Source organism: Podarcis bocagei, assembly GCF_964188305.1.
Source record: "Podarcis bocagei genome assembly, chromosome: 1".
NCBI lineage: Eukaryota > Metazoa > Chordata > Lepidosauria > Squamata > Lacertidae > Podarcis > Podarcis bocagei.
Genome location: NC_138125.1, coordinates 48,401,083 through 48,427,696, shown reverse-complemented (window position 1 = coordinate 48,427,696; position 26,614 = coordinate 48,401,083). Strand labels below are relative to the sequence as shown.

The following is a 26,614-nucleotide window of genomic DNA, read 5'->3' as shown; positions in this document are numbered from 1 at the left end:
CGCAGGCTTCGGGATGCCTGCAACTCTCCCCAAGCAGTGGGAACGTTCCCGCTGCTTGGGGAGAGATCCGCGAAGCCTGCGCGTGCTGGGATCAGCGCGCGCAGGCTTCGGGATGCCTGCAACTCTCCCCAAGCAGTGGGAACGTTCCCGCTGCTTGGGGAGAGATCCGCGAAGCCTGCGCGTGCTGGGATCAGCGCGCGCAGGCTTCGGGATGCCTGCAACTCTCCCCAAGCAGTGGGAACGTTCCCGCTGCTTGGGGAGAGATCCGCGAAGCCTGCGCGTGCTGGGATCAGCGCGCGCAGGCTTCGGGATGCCTGCAACTCTCCCCAAGCAGTGGGAACGTTCCCGCTGCTTGGGGAGAGATCCGCGAAGCCTGCACGTGCTGGGATCAGCGCTTGCAGGCTTCGGGATGCCGGCAACTCTCCCCAAGCAGTGGGAACGTTCCCGCTGCTTGAGGAGAGGTCCGCGAAGCCTGGAGAGCGAGAGGGGTCGGTGCGCACCTACCGCTCTCGCTCTCCAGGCTTCAGCGAAAGCCTGCATTCGCCCCATAAGACGCACCCACATTTCCCCTTCATTTTTGGAGGGGAAAAAGTGCGTCTTATAGGGCGAAAAATACGGTAACTTGAACCCCTAAATCTCCTTGAGTGCTGTAGTTTAGTCACTGGGGAATTGTTGGGAAAATTTTAAGGCATGCACTTAAAACTGTAACAATGAAAGAGAGATCAGTGATGCTTCAAATCAGAGATTTGTCCTACATGAGATCCTGTACACATGTACAGTTGTATGTCTACTTTGTCCAGTCAGATTATATGGAAGCAGCTGCTTGCTTTTTTAAAAAATGAAAATCCATATCAGATTTTTTAACTTTGAACCTTTCAATCTTTTTTCATGAACAAGGAAGAGAAAGGAAACCCGCGATGCAGAGCATAGGGCACACAGCTTGCAGCACTTATTGGCAAGGCGTGTTGCAATTTAACTAACTTGGCGTACTGGCAGAAGCCAGCGCAAGGGCTCATGCTAGCACAATGGGGCTTCTTTGTACTTCTCCCATGATGCCTCCCCCAAATCTACTCTGGAGGGTCAGGAATATCGCCCAGAGCAGGGCACAGAGGGAACTTGTGCTGATGGAACGATCAGAAGACTGTTACATTGAATTCCCCTCCTAATTTCCCAGTATGTCCTTTTAGGGTGGTCTTCAACCATGTTTTACTCCAAGTACACCCATTAAAATTCATGAACACAACCAAGTTAGGTCCATTAATTTCAAGGGGTCTGCTCCGAGTACAATTTAGCTGAATACCAATCCTGATGTTTTAATTTAGGTATCAGAGCATTTAGTTTATTGTGCTAAGGTTTTGGTTATGGGGGAGGGATGGTTTTTACTTGAAATAACAGAGCTTCATGTGAGATAAACAGGAGTTACTTACCAGGGACTAAGGAAGGTGGCGGCTGAGTGGGGGGTTAAGAACAAAGCACCTATCTGTAATGTTGTCAATTGATGCCCCAGTGTACCACAGAGTATAATCTCTTGTGCTTCTACGTCTCAGAGGATTTAGGCATATTTCTGATATAACTTAGCCCTTCCATATATTTTTCCTTGAGCAAATTTGTACCTTAGATATTCTGTCGTTGATCCTAAAGGCAAGTGATGGTCTGCTGCACTCAGTCGCTCTGAATAAATTTCCTGGCTACAAAAGGCCTTCAAGATGAGATTGATCTAAAAATGTGGGATTTTCTTCTGATGTTCACTCATCTATTGCACACAATAATAGGTTGCCTGCTGAAAAACTGTCTTGACATTAGAAGTAATGAACAGGATATTTTTTTTGTTCATAACTTGCCAAAATGCTGTAACCCATGGCCTCAAAAGCAGTGAGCAGAAAATGGATCATATCTCAAGAGACTGGTCATTCACAAACAAATGTTTAAGATATTCTCAAATCTTTTCCTACATTGTCATAAAACCCCTATGAGACAAAACCCTGTGGGCGTTTCATCTTCCATTTCCTTACACACAGTCACTACGTCCCTCAGGAAATTAAAGGCATTTCTTGACCGGATGCCACCAACAGTTTAATTAAGATAGTTTCTGAAGTCTCATTTAATTATCTAAATTGATGACAAATTTGGCAATTAAGGAATTTATCTACGTTTCACTTTGTTGAGCAGGGAGGGAGAGAAGGGATATGGGGGCATGTCTAGCAACTGCTTCTACTACATAACACAGCTTTAAAATTGTGTGGTTTAGTAGTAGCAGTAATAAATTATTATTTCTACCTCACCCATCTGGCTGGGTTTCCCCAGCCACTCTGGGCGGCTTCCAACAAAAGATTAAAAATACATAGAACTAGGGAGGACTGGGATCCAATCCTTGTTCTGCTAGGTGGTCTCAGAACACTATTGCTCAGTCTAACATTCCTAACTTAACTCACAAGGATGTTCTTTGAGGATAAAATCCCAGCAAGGCTGTCACAAACTTCTTGGGGAAAACAGAAGGATACAAATAATACTGTTATGAGTTTGTGGGTCCCAGGCCCCTTTCCCATGAACACAGCAAGCATTAAAATCTAATCAAGCCTTCTGATCCCTAGGTCCATCAAGTGTTAAAATATAAGCCAGGCTAGTTTCCTGTTGGGCCATTAATTACAAATGAAAGGGGGCTCTGTGCCAGGCGGCAACTGGGTGGGGTCCCTCTTTCAACTCTGAGATAGTTAGAAGGGCAAAAGCCTGAGTTTAGAATTGAAAGGGGCTAGAAGCAAAGCAGCAAGCTGCAAAGCGCTGTCAGACAGCAATGTTTGATTTCTATTTGAATCCAAAGCTGTGGCTATGGAAGAAGCAAGACTCTTCTGGGCTGCTGATGCTGTGAACCCCTCCATCGTAGGTTCACGTTCTAAATATGTGTATGTGTAAACAATATATCATGAAGACACCACAGATTCCACTGTGCCTCATTCCAAAAAGAAACATGAACTCTGGCTAAGTGCTCAGAACTCTTGAAATCTCACACCTCTTAGAGATAGGAGTGGCATGCAACAATACTGGAACACAAAGCCCTGGTTCCAAGGGACAAAGCCAGAATACCTCAACTCTATTCCTCAAACTTCTTTTGGCACTTACCCAAACAACTGGTACACCTATGCCGCAGCAACATGTCACCTTCCAAACTGGGGTGGGGAAGGCAGAAGCTGCAGAGCTATTGCATGAAGATAGTATCAAACACACATGTAATAGACTGTGTATGTGGCATCTGGAAGCGGGTTAGCTTTGCTACAAAACTATGGCTCATTCATGGTTTTGTTTTTTTTAAGTATCAAGGGAGATAAGCAACATGAGCAATGGAGCATCTAGTCTTCAAAGCTCTAAAATAAAAAAAAAATAAAGTTCACAAAATGTCAAGCCGTTGCTTGCTTTTTAAAGGTACCAATAAAAAACAGCAAACAAATTCAAGTCTGCTCACTTTTCACCACCCCTTCCTAGAACTTCTGGTGCTTGCTCACTTCGCTAATATACTAAAGGCAAAGTACCGTATTTTTCGCTCTATAACACGCACCCGACCATAACACGCACGTAGTTTTTAGAGGAGGAAAATCCGTAGGCATGCCACCCGTAGGCATTCCCTCCATAACACACACAGACATTTCCCCTTACTTTCTAGGAGGAAAAAAGTGAGTGTTATGGTGCAAAAAATACGGTATCTATTATCTTCCGCAAAGCACCAGTTTTACCAGGGCCATATTCAAGGATGCTGTTGCTCTCCAGAGATGCTCAGTTTGCAACGTCAGTCTAGCAGTTGGATCTCAACCTAAAGCAATCGCTTTACATAAATAATAAGTGTGTATTAGTTGAAAGATTCCTGTATTCTGATTCATGAAACTGATTTATTCCCAAGGAGTAGTTGTGGAAAAATAGTTTAGGTTCAAAGGTAAGGAAGTTCCATACGCCCACCAAATTCACATTGTTTGCAAACCTAATCGAGGAGGATTGTAACCACTGGGAATTAAAAGACTAGCTCCTCAGAAAAATTAGATTTCCACATGACTTGTTCAAGCTAAGGCAGCAACAGTTCACAGAGTCCCTAGAAAAGCTTATAGATATTCCCTACATACAGTAGTGCCTCACAAGACGAAATTAATTCGTTCCGCAAGTTTTTTCTTCTTGCGAGTTTTTCGTCCCATAGGAATGCATTGAAAATCAATTAATGCGTTCCTAGGGAAACCGCCTTCAGACCAGGTCTGGGGACAGTCTGTCCTCCGACCTCTTCTGAAGGCTGGCGGTGGGAAGAAAAGCCCTTCTTCCCACCTCCCGCCCCGCAAGCTCCGGGGACAGGAGGGCTTTGCTGCCGACCGCCAGCATTTTAAAAGCCCCTGCTGTCCCGGGGCGATTTTAAAATGCTGGCGGGTGGGAGCGAAGCCTCCGCTGTCCCGGGGAGATTTTAAAATGCTGGCGGGCGGGAGCGAAGCGTTCGCTGCCGACCCCCAGCATTTTAAAATCTCCCCGGGACAGCAGAGAAGCTCCGCCCCGCTCCCGGTGGCCGTGCAGAGCTGCCTGCGGTCCTGGGACCAGCGCAGCTCTGCGCCGCCATCCCGAGCGGGGCGCTAAGTCCCGCCCCGCTCTGGATGGCGGCACAGAGCTGCCTGCCGTCCCGGGACTGCAGGCAGGTCTACGCCGCCATCCCGAGCGGGTTGCTAAGTCCCGCCCCGCTCGGGATGGCGGCACAGAGCTGCCTGCCGTCCCGGGACTGCAGGCAGGTCTACGCCGCCATCCCAAGCGGGGCGCTAAGTCCCGCCCCGCTCGGGATGGCGGCACAGAGCTGCCTGCCGTCCTGGGACTGCAGGCAGGTCTACGCCGCCATCCCGAGCGGGGCGCTTCGCTCCCGCCCGCCAGCATTTTAAAATCTCCCCGGGACAGCAGAGAAGTCTCTGCTGTCCCGGGGAGATTTTAAAATGCTGGGGGTCGGCAGCGAACGCTTCGCTCCCGCCCGCCAGCATTTTAAGATCGCCCGGGGCAGCGGAGAAGTCTCCGCTGTCCCGGGAAGGCCGGCGGGGGGGAGCAAAGACTTTTGCCCCTCCGCCGGCCTTCAGAAGAGGTCCAGGACCTCTTCTGAAGGCCGGCTGTGGGCGAAAGTCTTTGTTCCCGACCGCCAGCAATTTAAAACAGGTCCCCGGAGATTTCCCTATGGGCTTTCGTTTTGCGAAGCAAGCCCATAGGGAAATTCGTCTTGCGAAGTGCCTCCAAAACAGAAAACCCTTTCGTCTTGCAGGTTTTCCGTCTTGCGAGGCATTCGTCTTGTGGGGTACCACTGTACCTGATATCTTCAATTCCTTTAACATCTCAGTAGAATAATCCTAGTTGCTAGGTATAATCCAGTGAAAAGTCTAATGGAGCTGAATAATCAATGGACACAATCTCTTCAAAATGTATTACTGCAGAATCTAAATCCTTGCAGATTCATCAGCTATAGCTGGAGATCCTGAATACTCTCTGCGATCCCTTCAATCTAAAACACATTTTTGCCACCTTTGGGCTGCCTGAACATACTGTAGATAAACGTTCCTTTATCAGCAGTCACTGTGAAACAGCAAACAGCAGCAGAACTTCATTTTTTGCTTATCAGACTGTACAGAACTGCAGAAACCCTGAACAGCTGACTACAGAGGCTACCTAAGTCCAAGTGATGCAGAGTTCAGTGTATTTCAAACTTTGTTATCAACAGATCAAAGTAAACCTCTCCAGCTGTAGTATTTGGTCTCAGATATAAGTATGGGGGACCACCAAGGAGGAGGGTCAACCCTGAAAAATGACCTCTCTAGTAAAAAAAGAAGAGGGAAAAGTTGGCCTATGTGTTTACTGGGGCTTGACTGGCATTGCTCTAGAGCAGGGTGGTTCAACATGCAGCTTGGGGGTTGCATGTGGTCTTTGAGGCTGTTTTTGGCAGCCCTCAGCAACATTTGATGCCCTCCTTCATAGTCCTCAAGCTGCCTTCCCAAAGCCAAGTACAGTGGTACCTCGGGTTAAGAACTTCATTTGTTCTGGAGGTCCGTTCTTAACCTGAAACTGTTCTTAACCTGAGGTACCACTTTAGCTAAAGGGGCCTCCTGCTGCCACTTCGCCACCGGAGCACAATTTCTGTTCTCATCCTGAAGCAAAGTTCTTAACCCGAGGTACTATTTCTGGGTTAGTGGAGTCTGTAACCTGAAGCGTCTGTAACCTGAAGCGTATGTAACCCGAGGTACCACTGTAAAGGAGGTCAAAATTTGGGTCAAATGACTTACATCCCATCCTTCAGGTGAACTTAGATCCTTCAAACTATGTGGTGGAATGCATCTTCAGTTTAAGGACTGGGGGGAGAAGTCTGCTTCTATGGCTATGCATCAATTGAGGATAATTCTATACCAACAGCCCCAAGGCATTTTCATTCCCATGTGAAAGTTTTTAACATATATTATGTCACAGAGTTAGAACAGATTAATTCCAGGATACTTGCATGCTGGATACATGCATCACGCTTAATCCATTCTTCCTGATCTCCAAAACTAATTTCATCATCATCTTGAGTTCATCCATTCTCTTTCCCCTTCAGTGCTTTTAAAATCAGTTTATAGGACTGCTTTATTTCCCCTCCCGAGAATATGTGGATTTTTATCAAGTTATCAGAGTCCACTCATCCATGCTTCTCTCTTCTGTCTCCTACATCAACATATTTTTAAAAATAGGCTTAAAATGAGAAAGACCTCCACAATCCGAGCTCACAGAGTTTAAAATGGCATCAGCTCCCCTACAGTTGCTTCCAATTAGTCCAACCCTCAGCACTTAGGGTTCTCGAAAGGAGAAACTCATTGGCAATTGACTGCTGTTCTAAGCTGCTCCTGACCAACAAATGTAGTGGACAGAACTAGTCTGCATTTTATAGAATGAATACGTTATCTCATAGTTAAATACAATGCACCATTTGCAAAGACAGAGGGAAGGGAAGCATTTCCAGAAGAGCAGCTGTGTTGATCTGTCACAGAAAAAAAGCAACACAAAGTATTGTGGAACCTTACAGACTAAAAAAAACAACCTCAAGCATTTGTGGGTGCTGCAGTTCATTTCCTGCCCAACATCATTTCATTATTTTCAGTTCACCAAATGCACAGCTTATTAGGGTTGCTATTTTGAATAAACTAAAAGCCTTTCATCAGACTAAAAAAAAATGCCCTTGAATCAATCAATTTTATCAGAAATCGAAATAATTCATTTTTTACAAAGTTATTTAAAACCTGCAGGTGGTGGGTGCCCTTTTGAAAGTGGCACCCCCCTCACTCTCACCCACAGAGAGGGGCTCCTAAGGCACTGCCTGCTGTTACACAGGCGTGTTCACATTTCGAACCCTACTTTTGTGCAGAGGAGCTTTACTGGTTGTGTAAATTTACACAGAGATAATAGACAGAACTGCAAGTCCTCCCAAATCTGCAATTGTACACCTCCTCAGCAGGCTTTACTGCACAGAAAGTAGAACCCTGCCCCAACTAATTCGGCTTTTCTTCAAGACAGTGAGTGTCATTCTTCCATTTCTAAAGAGGCTTACATCTGTCAGATTTTCATTAGAAATGAAGGGGAATCAATGCTCATTAGTATTAGCTGTGTCAGATGGAGAAGTGTGAATTTTCCTTCCTTAATCAGATTATATTAGGGGAGCTACTAGGAAATTCTGAAAAGAATGAGTTAGTGCTCAGACCACCTTGGTTCACAGGAGAATAAAATGGTTTCTACAGTGCAGTGAGCGCCATCTTCTGGCTACTGTGAACTTTTTAAATTTAAGAGATGGCAAGAAATATTAACGTTTAGGCTGCTGTCCTAACCATGTCTATTTAGGATTAAATCTTAATCAATTCAGTAGGGATTATTCATAGGTAGGTGAGGGTTAGGATTACAGCCTTTCTCTTCTAAATTAATCCAAGAGATTACAGGTTAAATTAGCAAATGCTGGTGAGATTATGCAGCCTGGGTCTCATGGAATTAATAAAAGAAAACTATTTGTTCTGGATTCAATTTGAGGTGGGTGGGGATTCAATTTGAGGTGGGTGGGGGAGAATGTTAAGCTGCATGGAGTGGAAGGAGAAGAAAAGTATAGAATAAAAATGAATCACATCAAAGAGTATGGAAAGGGGGGGGGGGAGAAACAAACTTCTGACCAAGTCTGGAAAAGCATGTTGTATGGTGGGGAGAAGAAATGGCTAGCAGGTGGAGCGAAGACAATATTTCATGTCTATGCCACTTGAAGTACAGTGTGGGCCATATTTATCCATTGCCTCTACTTAAAATGCTAAAAGCTGCTTACTAAACACACATAAGAATAAAATCACTAGGGCAACAGAAAATATATAGCCTACCTCACCAGGAAACTTTAAAAGATGGAGAGAAAAATGATTCTCCTTACTATATTTGCTGTTCTGTCTGAAGTTTGTTTCTGTTGCTATTGATGCTGTCTGCCCTTTGACCTTAGGGGGGAAGGTTGATACAAATCCTAAAAATAGATAAATAAATCCTGCGACTATTTACCTGGAAACGAGCCCCACTTGGTTCAATGGGACTTCCATAGGCATAGATCTGCAACTTTTCCCTTCAAGTAATCAGTTTTGCTTAGTACCCTTGCATGTGTATGGAGAGCTAAACAGTCAAACAGAAATATAGTAGCTTGTCTATAAATGGACAATCTACTGTGTATGAGGCACATCAGCTGCACAGTAAAAAGTTTTTGATTATGCTTCTAGCTGTATAAAGCCTCTGATTAGCAGCAAAGTAGTATGTTTTAATTGATAAAGCAGTGCTTGTTCAAGAAATATATGCTTTTCAAAACGGGAAAACTTATTTCAAAATCTATGATTGAAATAGTCTTGACTGAAATCAATCCACGGCACTCAGGCTCCAGACCAAAGAGAACACACAAAGGGTGCTCTTCATCAGAAATTACCTGTATTGACAAAGCAGGTTAGGATATGATAGAAAGTGAGCACAAGGATATAACACACACACAACATCATTAAAGCCCAACATTTCTAGGTAACATTTGCAAAAAAGAGAAAATGAAGCTCTCACTACAGAATTGGTGTTTATAACGGTTTTATTCAAGTTTGTGTGCTCTAATCTTGAGACAAGGCCTAGAATAGCATTACACTGTAATACAATAATAAATGTAGCCATTGAACCAAGCCTGCTTGGCATCCTTGTTTTAATTTCCCATCCCCCACCATACATCCAGGGAGGGGAAGCAAAGAGAAAAGCAAACATATATTATCAACTTCAATTACCTCCATTTTAATTTAGTTATTATTCTCTAGCATAAATTAAAAATGTATCAAAGGTATACACATAACACATTGACAAAGAACAGAGATACAGTAGATTATGCAAAAGTATAACCTGTAGATGTGTTAGCTACAGTGAAACAAACCAGTCACTGATGCCATTTAATTACCATTTTTAAGCCCCAAAGGGTAAGAGGCAACAGGTTGTGTCGCAAAGCTTGTTTTTTTTTTGGGGGGGGGGTCAGTCATTCCCACTGCCAGCTTACAGCTGAACCGAAGTTAAAAGGCAGGCTCCAACATCACTTAACCACCATCACAAAACAAAGCACACAGTAGCATTTATGTAGTAAACAGACTGTAATATTAATTTTGGGACTGGGTTGGGGAGTGCTTTCTAATGCTACTGCGTTAGAGATACTTTTGTGAACATGGCAATTGGGACAAAAGCCCTGAGGGGGGTTCAGCACAGTAGACTGAATCAGCAGATATCAAGAACCAAACTCTCTCTACAAGGTGCCTTACAAAACATTTGTCACATTGCACCTACACAAACATCAGACGTGAGAGTATGCTACACCTGGGCATGCAAGATCACAGGGACTAGCCTATGAGAAACATCCTACATGCGGAATTACTCCACATGAACACAGCCTTTCAACAAAACATAAATCAGACCCAAGCAAATCACCTTAAGTAGTTAAGTGCTGGCAAACATGAGCTCTTCAAGAAAGTTGATTTTGCAAGCCAAAAATAAATAAATAATAATAGTTGTTTTGGATTTGGCATCCTGATCAAAAATAGAAACACAGATATTAAATTGTTATTAATGTTAAAGTGGTCATCTGCAGAGTTATACAAATGGGATCTCCAGGTATGCACAGCAACCTCCAGAACCACAAGAATTTGGGCTGACAACCTAGGATGCCTGCCTTCTCCTCTCAGGAAGAGCTTGGGAGAAGAGGAGTGAGCACCTTTCACTCAGCTGTTGTGGAAGTAGTGAAGAAACTGCAAGAAACTCTTGCAGCAGAAAATGCAGGGGGGTGTTGTATGATTGCACAGAGGACCATGCAAAGAACAGTTACAAGTAGGAAACTTGCATACTGTGGGCTTATAGAAGAGATTATATACTAGGAAACTGATGTTCCTGAAGGACAATTTCGTGTCCTAAAAGGCAACAGCTTTAAAGAAATGGTGTACTGAAAGCTGCATTTGATGCAGAATGTACATCAGATGCAAAGCTGGCTAGCTCAGTTGGTAGAGCATGAGACTCTTAACCCCAGGGTGATGGGTTCAAGCCCCATGTTGGGCAAAAGATTCCTGCAATGCAGGTTGTTGGACTATGATTATTTAAATCCTAATGGTACTCACACAGTTTTAGTAATGGGCCTGAATTCTTTAAAAAGGTATAGTGCCTAAACATCACCATGAAGTAGGAACAGGGAACCTGTGGCCTTTTGGCCTTTTGGGCTCCAACTCCCATCAGCCCCAGTCCTCATGGCCAATGGTCAGGAGTTATGGAAGCTGTAGCCCATCACTATTTTGGGGGCCACGGGCTCCCCAACCCCTTTCCTAAAGTTCAGAGTTCAAGGGCAAGGGCAAGACCCTGCCAGGGCTCGTCTTATCTTTTTTAATGGATGCAATCTAGAATAAGGAAAGTTGCTGACTTCAAATTACCAGTACCAGAGTTAGGAATGAACCACCCTTGACTTGCAGGTGCTTATAACTGCAGTAAGTTAAATGCTAAGCAGGGCTTGACTCTCATGGAGTGAGCCAATTAGACAGTCTACATGTCTTCAAGAAAATATAGTTTATATTGGCTCATCTGGACTGGCATAGAGCACAAACTCACCTTGAACTAGCAGATCACTTACATAGCACTAAAACTGCCAGAGGGGGACTGCTTCCTCAGCATACAGAACTCAATAAAGTTACAAAGTTGTATAGCCCCACTTCTATTTAAGGTGCACTGATATGGTTCAACTTGCACAATAAGACTACACTTCTGCTGCATGAGGTAGCTCTTGGTACAGATGGAGAAACTGAGGCACATATGGCAAAAGTGATTTGCCCAATGTCATACAGCAAGCTGGTGGCAGAACCAAAATTAAACCTGAACTAGCACAGATTTTCAGATTTTTATTATTTAGATGCTAGACAACAATATGTCTACAAGTTTACACGATACCCCTTAAGAGTGACCACTTTTGATTTCTAGTAATGATCTATACCCACGTTTTCAACAGAGATAAGTAGTAAACCGCTATAGATACAATTCATGACACGTCAGGAACATAGGCAAAAGGGATTTATGGCCTAGGAATAAAAAAAGGAAACATACATGAGAGAGGTTTTAAACACCTTTTTCAAAACTTCAGATAGGTCTTTATTTTAATATGGCAACAATAATTTAAAATCAGATGGGAGAAATAGATCTAATCATAAAAGAGTGTGATAGCAGCAGGGGTCCAGGGATTTGGCTAGCCTCAGTAGCTTGCCAAAATTCATGCACACCAAAGGTCCTGGAAGGGGCCTTAAATGACAAAATGCTGAACTTTGGAGGCACAATGTAGTCCTCCTGAAATCTGAGATGGTGGGGGGGGGGGGAGATCGCAGAGGGCAGGGTAATAAGCTCTGTTATGTTCTGAGCACTATTTGATACTAGACCAGTGGGATTGCATGTGCTCTTCAGTTCCTGCTGAGACCGGGAGACAAGTATCCCCAAGCACTGTCATTAAGGTCAAGTGTGCAAACTGTTTCTCTCCACCAGAATCTCTATAATGCTCACTGTGATTTTTCTTTTCGGAATAGCCATGTACATGGTATTGGGGGTAGGCTATTTGTCAGCACAACATTGGGGAGACAAATTGATTATTAAATCTGGAAATTACTTACCTAAATGAAGTAAGATTCAGGGGGGAAAGGGCATATCCTGACTTGCAGTTTTTCATGCAATGTACTACCAAAATTTATGAAAGAATGCAACGTTTCATATCAAATTACAAGACTGATCATTGTGTTTCACCACTTCCTGGTTGTGTCTCATTAAACTTCATATTTATGTATGATGGGTCCGAGCCAAAATCTCAGAGTCCCACCTCTATTTCTCCACTATCAGAGCTCCACCCTGTTGCCCCAATCCTTTTGCACCACTGCGACCTGAGACATCCCTTTTCTATTTAACATTTAGTTTCAGAAACTAAGAAACAGGTGGCTCCGCCTTTTTTCAGCACGATAGAGGTGGGTGCTATGGGTCATTGGCAAGATCCTGAATGCCCCCCCCCAGCAGCCAGTTCTAGTAGGAGGAACTGTATGCATACCACAAATGAGCATTTGTTCTGGGACGTCAAGGGAGAAAAGCTCAATCAAATGCAACAAGAATGCTGGTTCAGACACACTTAAACCTTTATATATATTCCTGCATTGTAACAGTGTAGACAAACACTGCTTATCATTGCATTTAAAAGGTAGGAGTTGAGGTTATTACAAAACCCATACCAACAGAGGGTATCTGAGTTCTTGACGGTTAAGAATGGAGGCTTACTTGCCCACATTACTTGTTGCAGTTTAACACTGTAATGAAAATACAAGGAAGACCACAGGAAACCCCACAAGAAGAGCCAGCAGCTCTGTGTAGCATAGCTACATGTACTTACAAAAGGCCAGGTACCCCAGTACCATATCTGTTAGTGGAAACAGCACTGTGATATGACCTCAGCAGCATCTCTCTACTTCACCTGTCTTCAAAGTGCATTCTTAGTGCAAGAAGTAGAACTGAATCTAAAGGAGCTTACCAATCCCTTGTGGATTTCATGCTAGGACCAGAACTCTTGCTTGAGTTCATATGCTGCAGGTTTGCGTGTTCTGAGTTCAGTTCTGCATAGCGGCACGGTGCTGTCCTGGCTCTGCCCTTCAACATCCATGTCCAACAGTGTCCGCTCCTCTTCAGGCAATCTGACACGGAAAGAAAGCAGTGCAGGCCTCTCTTCAACAGTGCTGCTACTGCTGGCAAAGCAGGAGTCCAGGTTACTGGGAGTTTCAGTACTGGAGCTATTAGCAGAGGACTCACCCCTAGCATTACTGGGGGATGCAAACCACCAGGGGTCAACCCGCTGCCTGTTAGCTGAAGGGCGTGGCCTAGGTAGGAATTCCAAGGTCTTGGGTCTCTCCAGCATGGAGTCTTGCTGAGCATTATAGCGCCTGGGGGTTGGAGGAAAGATGAGGTTGGGGTCTGGCAGACGAGGGACTTCATTTGGACCCTGACTTGGACTGGGAGTTTTTAATACACCTATTCCCCCACCAGAAGGAGGGAAAGGGGGGGAAACACAATGAACACAAGAAAGGAAGGGGGAGGAAGGGAGAGAAGAAAGAGAAACCAACTGGTTAGACAACACTGATGAAGAAGACACCGGGCTCATTAAGTAAACAAAGGGTGATGTCAGACAAAGGATTGATTCAGTTCACCTGATGCATGCAAACCACATGGGAGCTGCAATGATCTTCATGCTGATCCCTGCAAGCTAAAATGGTAGATGTTGGTGGTAGCAAGGCAACAAGGCTGACAGAGTCCAGATATGTAACTGTCTAAGGATTGTTGTGTGAACGCACAATATGCATCTCTGTACCTCCTTTTTCCTTGATTTTTCTTCCCACACCAGCATCTTAGTGCCAAAGTGCAACCAGCAGTATGGATGCAGCCACAGACAGGGAAGAGGACAGCATACTTAACGTTGAAAATATGTTGGATGCTCATAGTGAAACATGAATCTTATGAAGCTAATTTGCTTCTTTACTACAGAAATGTTACAATTACATTTTATTTACCAACTGTTCGCAGCTCTTAGGTAGCTGTGTCTATCTATCACTGGCAAACATATCCCAGGGCCAGAGAAAACCGATGAAGGTTCTGAAGTTTCTCCCCATAACCACTGCTGTCTCTAGGTAATACATACATATTTTCAGGGGAGGGTATAGGTTTTATAATTAGGAAGCGTTAACTTGTGCCCAGAAACTTGTGCTCCCGTTTTAGAACCAATTTTGCAATTCAAAAAAGGAAAATGGAGAAGGAAAAGACTCAGCTTGGAATAGATATCTCCCATTTTTAAAGGATGGTATTGCCGTTTTTACTTGCTGAGGAAATTTCACAATTCTTCCCAGAGGGAGTTGTGCAAGTGGCTGGGTCAGTACCAGATATCTTGCACCCACTTCAGTTTGCTTATTATAGTTGGAGCTGTACAGCACTGAAACAGAATGTTAAGGCAGAATGAAGTGGTAGGAATGGTTAATCCCAAGAGATGACAAGTTGATGTTAACTGATTAAAGATTTATTTCCTTGACTGTCTGGATTTCAATCAAATTTATCAGTTAATTTATAGAATTCAAATGAATCTTTGTATTGCAAAGCCTAAAAGGTGGAAGAGAAGGTGAGTTTCCCTTAAACTGTAACTGTAGTTACACCTTTAGCCAACACTACCATTCACTGTTTGAAGTAAAACGAATGTTCAATTCCCCCCCCCCATTAAATAGGGAACAAAGCACTCCTATTACAGTTAACACATCTAGACCAAACGGACTTCAAACTAGAGTCACATTCAAGTTATTCTTAGGAGTGTTACTGAAGTTTCATGCTTAAGCTGCTAGTTATGGGTGACAACTGGAATTAAAAAGTAATCTTATGAGACAAGAAATGTAATTTTATTTTGCCATTCTTACTGTGTTTTATTGTATTAATTTTATACTGTAAGCTGCCAAATCCAAACCAGATCAGTATATGAATGCTAAATAAAGAAATTAGGCACAGGGGCTGATGCAATATAATTTATACGGCTACAGGCTTTCTCAACAATGTAAGAGTATTTACTTTGCTTTAGAAATTACATTTTATATTCCACCAGATCCTGTGTCTAAAAGGTTTCTTATGACAATAGCTAATATTCAGTTTAGGGAAGAAATGCCTATATTGGACTATTTTGCTTTGATAGTCCAAGCCTGTGTTGAAAATAAATCCCCCATTGAATGTCTATTACACTGTTAGTAAAGGGAATAGATTAGGATTTTATGTTGCAGCAGTGCTGTTCTACCCAAAGTAGTATTTCTTTTGAAATACAGCAGAGGGGATGCTCAGTGACTTGTCATTTACCAATAAGACAATATATCAAGAAGCAGAAATTCCTACTGGCATGAAATTTAAGCACATTCAAACAATTATGGTGAGAGACTCTGAATCACTTCCAATGCCAAATCTGATATTACATGCACCAGATAGGGTTAATTCAACACATTTTTAAAATGGGAGAGGAACTGGGTTTGAGGAAGAGAAGGAAGCAATCATTAGGGTGGCAAGAATTCTTGAGAGGAAGAAAACACTTGAGGAGAACCTGGATACGTTCAATTTGTGTGGCATGGGAAAAATGTGTTTAAGGAGGGAAACCATATTAAGGGAAATAGAGGAGGAGGGGAAGCTGGAACTAGCAGCCACACAGAAGGCTGCAAAGTATGAGGAAAGATGACTGAAGACCACACAAAAGCAGCCTTCATTACTCCAGTGGTTGGGGGATTCTTCTCTACTGTCCACCCTACCCATATATGGAGGACACCTCCATCCTCAAAGAATGCTCTGTTGTTGTAAGCATCGGTCTGTCTCGAGAGACAATGGACTGCGCTTCTGGGGGTGAAGTCAAACCACTGTGTTAGCAGCACCAAAGTGACCTCCTCAGAGTGCAAGCCTGGGCAGTGTGTATGGAAGACCTGGGCTGCCCAGATGACAAGACCCCACTCCCTGCCTCCCTGAGGTGGTCCAAAGGAAAGCAGAACAATACATTTGGCACCAGCTTGGCTGCAGGAGTTGCCAGAAGTAGGCATGCAAGGCACTTTCCAATCATCTTAGGGACTCCACTCCAGAATTGTGTAGGGTTTACTCATTAGTCTTATGGCTAAGACACAAGGCCGCAGAGGTTCAGGATCAGAGTTTTCCTTCTCCTAGATTGGCTACTTTCCCAGGTTGATGAGCCCCACCTACCCCTCACTTCCCTCTACATCATGTGCAGAAACCGCTCTCTTGACTGCTGAATCCACTATTGGTCTCATCCGCTCAGTCCACAGAGCTTGTATTCGCATGCAGGGGAAATCCCTAACTCACTGAGGGTTTGAGACCCTCAAAGTACAGAAGTAAAAATTATACATAGTGCCTCTCGTTTCCGTCAGCTATTGCCTTCCTTCAATCTTACCTCAGAGGCAACATCTGCAGGAAGTGCAATGGCAAGAGCATTCACTTTCTTGTACAAGGATGGAAAAGAATAACGTACCTGATCCTAATGCTGCTGCAGGAGAATTCCTGGAAGGGGATCCATTGGCAAGCGGACCAGTCACATTTATGGCACCATCAGAGGGAGTCCGTCTGTGCCCCCTTTGCCGGGCTTCAGAAGAGAGAGTCATATGTGTGGGAGTCAAGGACTGGTTGGGATCTCGCTTGAACCTTTCAACACAGATATTAACTAGGGGGTTACTAACTACTGGCAAGGGAGCCTTCACTGTCACGGGGCTGACTGGCATCTCATACACCACAATCTCATCACTGTCTGAGCGTAACAGGGAACGGGTTGAGTTACATTCAGAAATGGAAGACAAAGAGAGAAGGGTCAGGGAGTTGGATGGCTCGCCCAGCAACAATGTGGGCTCCTCTTTTTTGAAGAGCTTCCTTGAAGGTGGGCTGGTGCTCCGACGGGAACGTCCAGCCCGCTGGAAAATACTATCACGTTTCTTCTTCTCTTCCTTGGGGGCATCCAGCTCATCTTGGCTTAGCAGCTGGCACTTGCCAGCCTCCAAAAGATCAAAGCCCAGGCCAGCAGCAGCTAATACAGCCCCACAGCCCAGAAAGGCAAGCTCGCATCGTTTGTGCTGGGAACCTCCACGTTTCAGGCTGTTAGTGGGGGTGAGCTGAGGGGTGCTTGTGGTAGAGTTCATAGGAGTGGTTTCCTCATTGGCATCACTGGACTGGCCATCCCCGTCCTCACTTCTCTGAAATGGGATGCAGAGGTATGATTGGTTAGACCCAGGTGATTGCTGCATCTTGGTCTCTCCGTTTTTCAAAGAATCACTGTCTTCATTCTCTGCAAAAGAGATACATACACACACACAAAGGAGTAGGGCTTTAGCATTTTGACTATGAGTAAGAATGGGTTATGCTTCATCTTGTGTGTAAAAGTAGAAACACACTGCTACCATGGAAAAAACATGTTTGCATTTTGAACAAAGAATATGGAAACTTCGCCCCTTTCAAATGATGGCAGCTGTCAAATGTACATGCCACATGCAGTTGGATTCCAATAAGAGTTCCAATAAGGAGTTGAGATTTGAAATAATGCACAGCTAAAGCAGAAATGAGCCACTTGTTGCTCAAAGCAGCCACACATGTTTCTAAGGAAAGCTCCCCTCAGCCTAGCCGCTGAAGCAACACAAACAGAAAAGAGGGAGGAAAAAGGAACCCTCCGATATAAAAATATTGCATGGTTTGTGTGAGAGGGTATGTGTACACACACACACATAGCAACTTCTCTCAAAATAGTCCACCGCTTCAATGGCTCATATATATCAAGGAGAAAACACCTGAAGGTGAATGACAGCACACACATCTACCCAGCGAACTGTCTGAGGAATCACATTCTATAACACTGGAATTTAAGTTTTTATTTTGCCATTTAATCACTATTTTAATAGTGTGTTGTGCTGACTGTATAGCTCCTTATTGTTTTAAATAACCATGTACCGTATTTTTCCCTCTATAACACGCAGATTTTTTCTCCTAAAAAGTAAAGGGAAATGTCTATGCGTGTTATTGAGCGAATGTGTGGTCCCTGGAGCCGACTGGCCTGAGTGCATCACACATTTTCTTCGAGGGTCGTCTTCGTTGCGGTCAGCAGAAGCCATGGAAGTGCTTGCTAGGAGGTTTGGCCACTCTGCAGCGCGACTGTGTGTTTGCTAGTGTGTGTGCTTTGTGAGTGTGTGGTTGCCTGTGTGTTTGTTCGCTAGCGTGGGTGCTTGGAGGGAGTGAGAGAGTGACTGACTGCTGCATCTTCTCCTGCAATTTGCCTTTTTAAAAATTGGAAGCAGCGGGGCAGTAAAAACCACCTCCGAAAGCCCCATTTTTCCCTTCTAAGGCTGCAGCTCGGCTTTGGGAGCCCTGAACCCCTGCCTTGTTCTTGAGGGATCTTTGAGGTTTTCCCTTTAGCTTTAACCCAGCCCCCTTATTTTACCAGTTTATCTTCATTCTCGGTGTGGTAAACTGATTGCAGGCAGCCACACGTGCGTTGGAGCCTCCCGAGAGAGAAAGCTGTTGCTTTCCTGCATTCTGCCTCAGGGTCTTACTGCCCACCCTCTTCTGTTTCGTTACTGTGTTTGCTCAAACGGAACAAAGAGCAGAGAAAACCCTCCCCTCCAGGCAAGCAGAGGGGAAAGCAGAGCGTCCTTCCTTCTACCATAATTCCTCTCCGTGCTCTGGTGCTGCTGCTGCGTCTAGGGACTCGCAGGCAACATGCAGGTGGGGGGGGGGAGAGAGCGAGTGAGTGAGAGAGAGAGAGAGAGAGAGAGAGAGAGAGAGAGTGCTAGCTGGCTGGCTGGCTTGGGTGGGTGGCTGGGGAAACTTTTGCCTTCCTTTCCTCCCTCCGGTAAAACCCCTCTCCTGCATTCTTAGCCAGCTGCTTCTCCGCACACCCCTCTCGGTGCTCCTTGTCCCTTCTATGTTTTTCCTTCCCTCCCCACTTAAAACGTGGTTACAAAGCACGGATCCACATGGCTCCTCAGGATCTTTGCATTGGGTAACCCCAAATTCACCATCAGATCACATAGCATATCCATGGCTACAGCCTGCACCAAAAAAATCACGCACCCACTGTTGCCTGGGGCTGCAATGGTACAAAAACGTGGTTACAAAGCATGGATCCACATGGATCCTCAGGATCTTTGCATAGGGTCACCCCAAATTCAACATCAGATCACATAGCATATCCATGGCTACAGCCTGCACCAAAAAAATCACGCACCCACTGTTGCCTGGGGCTGCAATGGTACAAAAACGTGGTTACAAAGCACAGATCCACATGGATTCTCAGGATTTTTGCATTGGGCTACCCCAAACTCACCGTCAAATCACATGTCTGTGGCCACAGCATGAAGCACAAAAATGATACATTCACTGTTTCATTCAGAATTTTTTTTTCTTGTTTTCCTCCTCTAAAAACTATGTGCGTGTTATGGTCAGGTGCGTGTTATCGAGCGAAAAATACGGTACTTAAAAGCCATAAATGGCTTTGGACTCAGGTAGCCTTTCCCCACATGTACTTGACTATGCATTAAGTTAATTGTTGGACATCTTTATCTGAGTGTTCCCAGTTTCTGAAGTGACCTGATAAATCTGGGAGGGGAGGAGCAGAATTGCATTTGGTCCCAACCAGGCCAATGGTGTGAACAAAACTTTCATGATACTGTACATCTTTTTTTTAAAAAAAATGTGCAAGTCTTGAAATTTAAGATTACAGAAGCAGATTCTGAGGTTTGCTTTTTTGTAAGAGGTAAGTGTTGGTGGACAGAAACAAACATGAGATTGAATACAGTGCATTTAAGAAATTCATTTAACAGGTACTTACCCATCTCTGTTAGGCTTGTAAATCCTGGGAAAATGACTGGTGTTCTCTGAACTTTTCCTAGATTTGGCGCACTAGATGACCACTGTTTGGATCCATCCAAACACTTTAGACTAAAGTAAAGAGAAGAGAAGACACATTTAAATGCAGATACTTTATTTCCTCTGTCTGCTTTTATGACCAACATTTATCTTCTCATTCTTAACTATTCTAATTATCACAAATATTAGTTTATTTAGAAAAATAAGCTACCATGGCGACATATAGTTAAAAAAACCAAATTCAGTGATATATAAAAATACAGAAAAACAGCAGCATCACATTCAATAACTCATATAAAACAAAGATAATTATTATGCATGCAAGAATATGTGGATGTTAAAAAAAAAAATCCCTGGACTCAAAAAGACACAGCATACATCACACTAGCTTTTCTAGCATCTTTTCAAAATGTAGCATTTTGTCACCACCCCCCTAACTGCAGATGGTAGTGGGACTCTTGAGGGGGACTTCTGAGAGCCAAGCCTCTAGTCATTTAGGGCTTTGCGTATAACCATCAGCACTTTGAAATGTGCCTGGGAACAGACCATCAACCAACTGTTTATACAGCATATCTTGCCAGCTCTTCTAGCAGATCCTAGTTAGTAACTTAACAATCATATTCTATACCAAGTGAAGTCAAGCCTATAAAAGCTTGTTTAAAATGTATGGAGGCAGTCCAGTCTTAAGGTTACTAGGGTAACCTTACCCCCAGAGCATATGGTTACCCTTTGATACATTTTCCATCACACCAGTAAGGCCTAGGGTCAGGTTAGAACATGCCTTTTAGCACACAGCTTTCCAAACTGTCTGTTACAACACATTAGTGTGTTGGCTGCAGTGTGTAGGTGTGTTGTGCGAATGCTCCCCATGCTCCTCCCAGGGCTGGAAAGGGGTTAGTTTAACCTCTGGTTTGCTAGTAAAACTGAATTACTGTGTCACAAAAAGATGCATGTCTAAAAAGTGTGTCACCAACACGAAAAGTTTGGAAAGCTCTGCTTTAGCATATTGTACCCTCACAATGAGCCTGTGAGATAAGCCTAGAAAAGTCCAGTGAATTTATATAAAAAAATTCCTTCCTGTAGCACCTTAAAGACCAACTAAGTTAGTTCTTGGTATAAGCTTTCGTGTGCATGCACACTTCTTCAGATACACTGGAAGTGTATCTGAAGAAGTGTGCATGCACACGAAAGCTTATACCAAGAACTAACTTAGTTGGTCTTTAAGGTGCTACAGGAAGGAATTTTTTTATTTTGACTATGGCAGACCAACACGGCTACCCATCTGTAACAGTGAATTTATGTCAGTTTTAGTTATAACCATATACTCAAAAACTTATTTTCCTTGCAGACCAACCTATTACTGAAGGAATCAGCCTAACAGAAGATGTTCATGTATTGAATATTTGCAATAAAAATTATATTTTATGAATTTGCCTTTGCAAGTGCATTATTCTCTATGTTTCATTCATCCTTAGAGATATAAAATTATAGGAAAAGCATACTTGCAATGTTATTTATCATCTCATTTATACTCTGCTGTTTCCCTGAAGAGCTCAGAAAACCTTTGATATGATTCACAGTTGGTTTCTTATCTAGGCAGTTCATAGGGCTAAATCTGTGTACCTTTAGCATTTGAACTGCAACATAAACCTTACATTCAGCGCATTATATAAGGAGGACCGCAATTTAAGTACCTAGATAAACATCACTAAGCAGGCGACACATACAAATGTGGAGTTAGCATGCTCACTTCAAAAATAAGAAGAGCCAAGGTAAAGTATGTAATTTGGTAGAAGGCTGTATTCTTATCCTCCACTCAGTTAGAAGGTTTGTGTTGCATTTCTTGGTTTTGCCTACTACAGGCAAAAAACCCTCTCATATATAGAGACAAAGTATAGCCTTCATCTTGGTCTTGAGTGTTACACAATGTTCTGAGTTGTCCTTTGTAGCATGGCAGAGCAAATATTGCTTCCTTCATATATGAAAACAGAGGACGACAATTCTTTGGCAAGCCTTAGCTGAGGAACAAAACCTGTGAGTTAAAAAAAATATTTTTTTTTCTTATTCTGGAAAAGGTATTCTATTTTCCTGGGTTGTAAAAAACCAAGGTGGTCACTAGAGGGTGCTAAAAACAATTCAGTCTCTTCCCTACATAGCACAGCAATTAATTTACAATAAAGTAGATTGTACTTTATACCTTGATTCCATAGTGCCCTGGAATAGGACTTACTCTGAGGCCTACTGAAAACGAGGGCCTATTTGAGCAGTGGGGTCAAGTATAAATTCCAAAGTATATAAAAATATGTGGCAACAGTGCCCTTCCTGCCAATTCCATCATTGCTGCACTCTTTAAAGGAATCTCTCCCTGCCTGCTCATCACCCTCCCACATGGTCTTCCAGCACCTAGTGCTTCTTTCCCAGACAGAATAGCATGTTGTTGGTCTGCTCTATTTCTTTCAAAGAGATGCTCCTTTCAGACCATCATAGCAGGACGTCTGAACTATCACAGCTCTCCCCAGGCTTAAAGAGCCAGGAGAGGGAATATATTCCCATAAAAGCCATTTTTTGTGCTGTGAGTGTTCATTATTTCTTATTTAGGGAGCAAAGTCCAAAAAATCTTTGAAGACTTTATTGTCTAAAGACCTCTCCCTCCCTTTACATTAGGGTTGACATACGGCTAGAATTTCCCAAACATAGCCAGGATTTAGCTGTCGGAAACAGTGTCTGGGCAGAAAATGCTGAAATGTCCGGAAAATCCAGACATATGACAAGTCATTTTGGAAGTGTTGATTTTGGTGAATTTCCTTAAATAGCAGAAAAACTGGTTTTTTCCGGGGGGACTCAACAAATTTTGTGTCTGGATTTTCTCTTTTTTAAATATGTCAACCCTACATTACATGAAGATGGAATACTGCACTATTGCACTGAAAAATCTGAGTGTCTAAAATGTAATTATAGAACACTTGACATGATTATGTGGAGAGACTTTGGTTTTGATGCCTGACATAAGAAACCAAGTAATTCTTGGTTGGAAAGACCAACTAGCCTGAAACTTGAAAAATCCTGTTCTTAAGAAAAACTCAAAGAATAATCCGCACTACTGCTAGTAACTGCTACTTAACACCGCAATCCAAAAGGAAAGCATGTGAGCCATCTCTCAAATTTGATGGGAGTTTTACTTGCAGAACCTGTTTCATCCACATCCCCCATTTTCTGACCACATATACAAACTGTGTATCCAATTCAGCAATAAGCATCTTCTAGATTTCACTCTTACATATTTATGAAGGATGCGATCAGCTTTTGGGAGGATAGCCCAAAAGATATAGAGAACTGATTACATTAACAGCTGTCACTTTTCGCAGTGGTACAGTGCTCCTGAGGGTCCTTGTAGTAATCACAACTTTGCCAACAGAAGGCTTAAAGATGAAGTTTGGCTGCTTTATTCTGAGCAAATGAGTCTGAATCATAAAATATTCCTCCGTCATCTTCCCTCCTCAAGGTAATCCTACAAACTGGTTGCAAACGTTACAGGCTGATAAACCACAAAACAGTAATCTGGGAGAATCCACTGCCCGAGGAGTCTCCACTGGATATAAGTCAATTGCACAGATTGAAGGAGTCCTTCTGTTTGTTGAACAGGGCTGAATCCACCCAATATGGTTCTTCCATTAATCCTACCTACCACAACAGCCATTTGTATCAATAGATTTAAGTTCTTGACTCATGTATACTTTATTACATAATGTAATCCAAAGTATGAGAAATGTAACACAAAACTCAATTGAAATGTGTGCCCCTTTGTCTCCTAAGAGAAATAGGTTTGTCCAAATCAAAGATGATACTACTGTATTAATAGGACAGATATTGCAAAGATGGCCAAAGCCCAAAGCACTCAAGAAGAGCTGGATGTTTTGTTTGGATGTTTTTGTTTTTCCCCCAGGACAATTAGATGCCCAATTCTCTCCCAGCCAATTAACAGAAGCAACTTCTGCCTTTCTCATTTCAGGAAAATGCCAAAAGTCCGTCTATTTTCTTCTGAAGGACAGCAGGAGGGTCATGGTGAAAATTCTGGCTAGTTACCAAAGCAAGCCAAGATTTGTTGAACCTTGTTTTGAAAGTAAGCTGCCATGAACACACTGTTTTTGGCTTCATGGAATATTTGATTGCTGTCAAATAGACAACTGCCATTATTTGGCTGGTCAAATGACCAGATGGCCAACCCTATGACAATGAAAGAATAATTTATAGCTTGAGTCAGTGACTTTAGCCAAATTCTCCCTGTCTGCATTCACCTAAGTGCCAGACTACAGGACAGGAAAGAAAGGCATTTCTATACCTAGAAACTGAGAAATAAACATAATTCTGATTAAATGGGGTGGGCAAGGGAGCATGGAAATACTAAGATTACAGAACAATCTTTGAAGTAGCAGAGATGTTACTGGGAAATCAGACTGGCTAAGAGGAGATGGGATTTTGAACATGAATCTCTTGCAGATGAGATGGCTGATTTTGTATGTTTTATGCCTCTAATCTAAAAAAAAATAAGAGGCAATCCTCTCCCCGTGCGTTAACGATCAACTAAAGAAATGATGCTTCAAACACCATCAGATTACATTGTTAAAACTGAGAGCAAAGAATGCCAACACCTTCTCTGAGACAGTTGCACCTTTGTGGAATAACCTCCACACAGATCCCCATGAGACCACATTGTTGTAGTATTTAAGGGGACATTTTTTTGTTTCAGGTTTGAGTTGGGAAATTTTCAAGTATTAACAGTCAAGAATGTTCTGTTTTATTTTTAACAAGTAGGCAGTGGTGTGAGCCTTTTTTCTTTCTCTCTCTTTTTGCTATCTGCAGTGAAGTATAAATATTATTATTTATTAAATTTATATACCACCCTATACCTGCAGGTCTCAGGACGATTCACAAGATAAAATCACAATATAAAAACACAAAACACATAATCAAAATAGAAAAAAAACAACCCAATGCCCCCCAACACATTTTAAAAGGGCATATTATTATTTATTAAATGTATAATTTATTATTGGAATAAATAACATGAATGTAAACTGCTTTGGCAAACAATTATACCAGCTAAAGTATGGCAGGTTGGTGGAGAAAAAAGGAAGCTGGACTGAGGCTTTATGGCACAGTGGCAGCTAAGATTACGCTTCTCACCCATCCTCGCCTGCTGTTAGCTCCTTGTGACAAAGAGAACTTGGGCCCCATGTGCGACCTTTCTTCTTCTGGCCTCTTTTTTCTTCTTCTTCACCTTCCTCTTCCTTCTGGCATACAGAGTTGCGCCCCCATGTTTTGCAGCTTTCACTGGGAGTTACTGGGAGGGGACAATAGTACAGAAAAACATGAGCATGCATTTATGCCATTATTTTGTATTACTGCAAGCAAATAATCAGACGCCCATAGATTTTATTCTTCACCCTATGTTCTTAACCAGCACTGATCAGTACCATACTGACTGCCCATATAATGAAAATAGACTACAGGGGAGGGGGTATCCAGTGTGGTGTAGTGGTAAAGAGTGGTAGTCTCGTAATCTGGGGATCCGGGTTCGCGTCTCCACTCCTCCGCATGCAGCTGCTGGGTGACCTTGGGCCAGTCACACTTCTTTGAAGTCTCTCAGCCCCACTCACCTCACAGAGTGTTTGTTGTGGGGGAGGAAGGGAAAGGAGAATGTTAGCCGCTTTGAAACTCCTTAAAGGGAGTGAAAGGCGGGATATCAAATCCAAACTCTTCTTCTTCTTCTTCTACTGTGGAAAAGATGGCCATTTGCCACTTTTGATCTTGATTTTTTAAATGGTATTAATCTAATGGGTTTTTATTTTATTTTAATGTTCTTATGTGGGTTTTTATTAATTTGGTGGTTTTTTTAGCTGTAAGTCATTTTGAGTTGAGACCAATAAATTCAATAAAGTATTATTATTAATTATTATTATTATTATTATTATTATTATTATTATTATTTGGAAGGGGGTTTGTGGGGAGAAAATTTTGCTTGGGGGCCAGATCAGGACCTCTAATTGGGCATCAGCCACCCTGCTATACAGGAAGCATTGTGGAATCCTGTCCTAAACAGAAATCATAACCTATTGGCACTTGGCCAAATTTTATAGCAAACTACTTACACTGGATGGCCCTGAGCCTGGGAATGATGGTAGGGCTGGCAGGAGGGCTGGAGCAGCTACTGATCAAACTTTTCCTTTTATCCATCGTTGGAGAAGCCTGTACAGTGAACTTGTGTTGGAAATCTGTTAATAAAACAAGACCTGATATACTCATTTGTCACTTCACTATGACATCACCTAAGGAAATGAATTCCTTCTTTCTGCTATAGCATTTTAGCAGCATTGTAATATGAATTTAAATTTAAATCCCCAGTGAGATGTACATTTTTCACTAAATGATCCAGTATGTATTTTTAGTGAATGCACTTTTTTCACACAAGCCCAAGAGGAGGTAATAATCAATATGTCTTTCTTTGTCAACAGTTGCAAAGAGTGTTTTGGCAGGTATGGCTAAAATTCTGTTTTCTACTCAGTTATAATAGGCACAGGAACCAGTGCCCAATACCCTGCCTGCTCCCAAACAAGAAGGTGACAATTAAACAAACAATTAAACTGTAGCCTGT

The 26,614-nt window shown here is 42.8% G+C and overlaps 1 protein-coding gene and 1 long non-coding RNA gene across 8 annotated transcripts in view; one reads left to right on the top strand and one right to left on the bottom strand.

Annotated features, from left to right (window-relative positions):
• MAP3K9 (mitogen-activated protein kinase kinase kinase 9) overlaps nt 1-26,614 on the bottom strand; it is a 101,854-nt gene that overhangs the window by 45,841 nt on the left and 29,399 nt on the right. For 2 of the 7 annotated variants that reach the window (XM_081185918.1, XM_081185920.1), the window contains exons 7-11: nt 26,112-26,234; nt 25,147-25,303; nt 19,925-20,034; nt 16,589-17,392; nt 13,079-13,289 (exon numbers count right to left, since the gene is read on the bottom strand). In XM_081185918.1, coding sequence (XP_081042044.1) covers nt 13,079-13,289; nt 16,589-17,392; nt 19,925-20,034; nt 25,147-25,303; nt 26,112-26,234 — 1,405 coding nt within the window. Of the gene's footprint in view, nt 1-9,085; nt 13,573-16,588; nt 17,393-19,924; nt 20,035-25,146; nt 25,304-26,111; nt 26,235-26,614 lie in introns of those variants that run through there. The other 5 variants (XM_081185917.1, XM_081185916.1, XM_081185919.1 and 2 more) reach the window with 4 other exon arrangements.
• Nucleotides 954-26,614, top strand: LOC308582993. The gene is made up of 4 exons (XR_014005987.1): nt 954-1,872; nt 21,912-21,996; nt 23,972-24,082; nt 26,475-26,614. It is a non-coding gene; the product is annotated as an uncharacterized lncRNA (long non-coding RNA).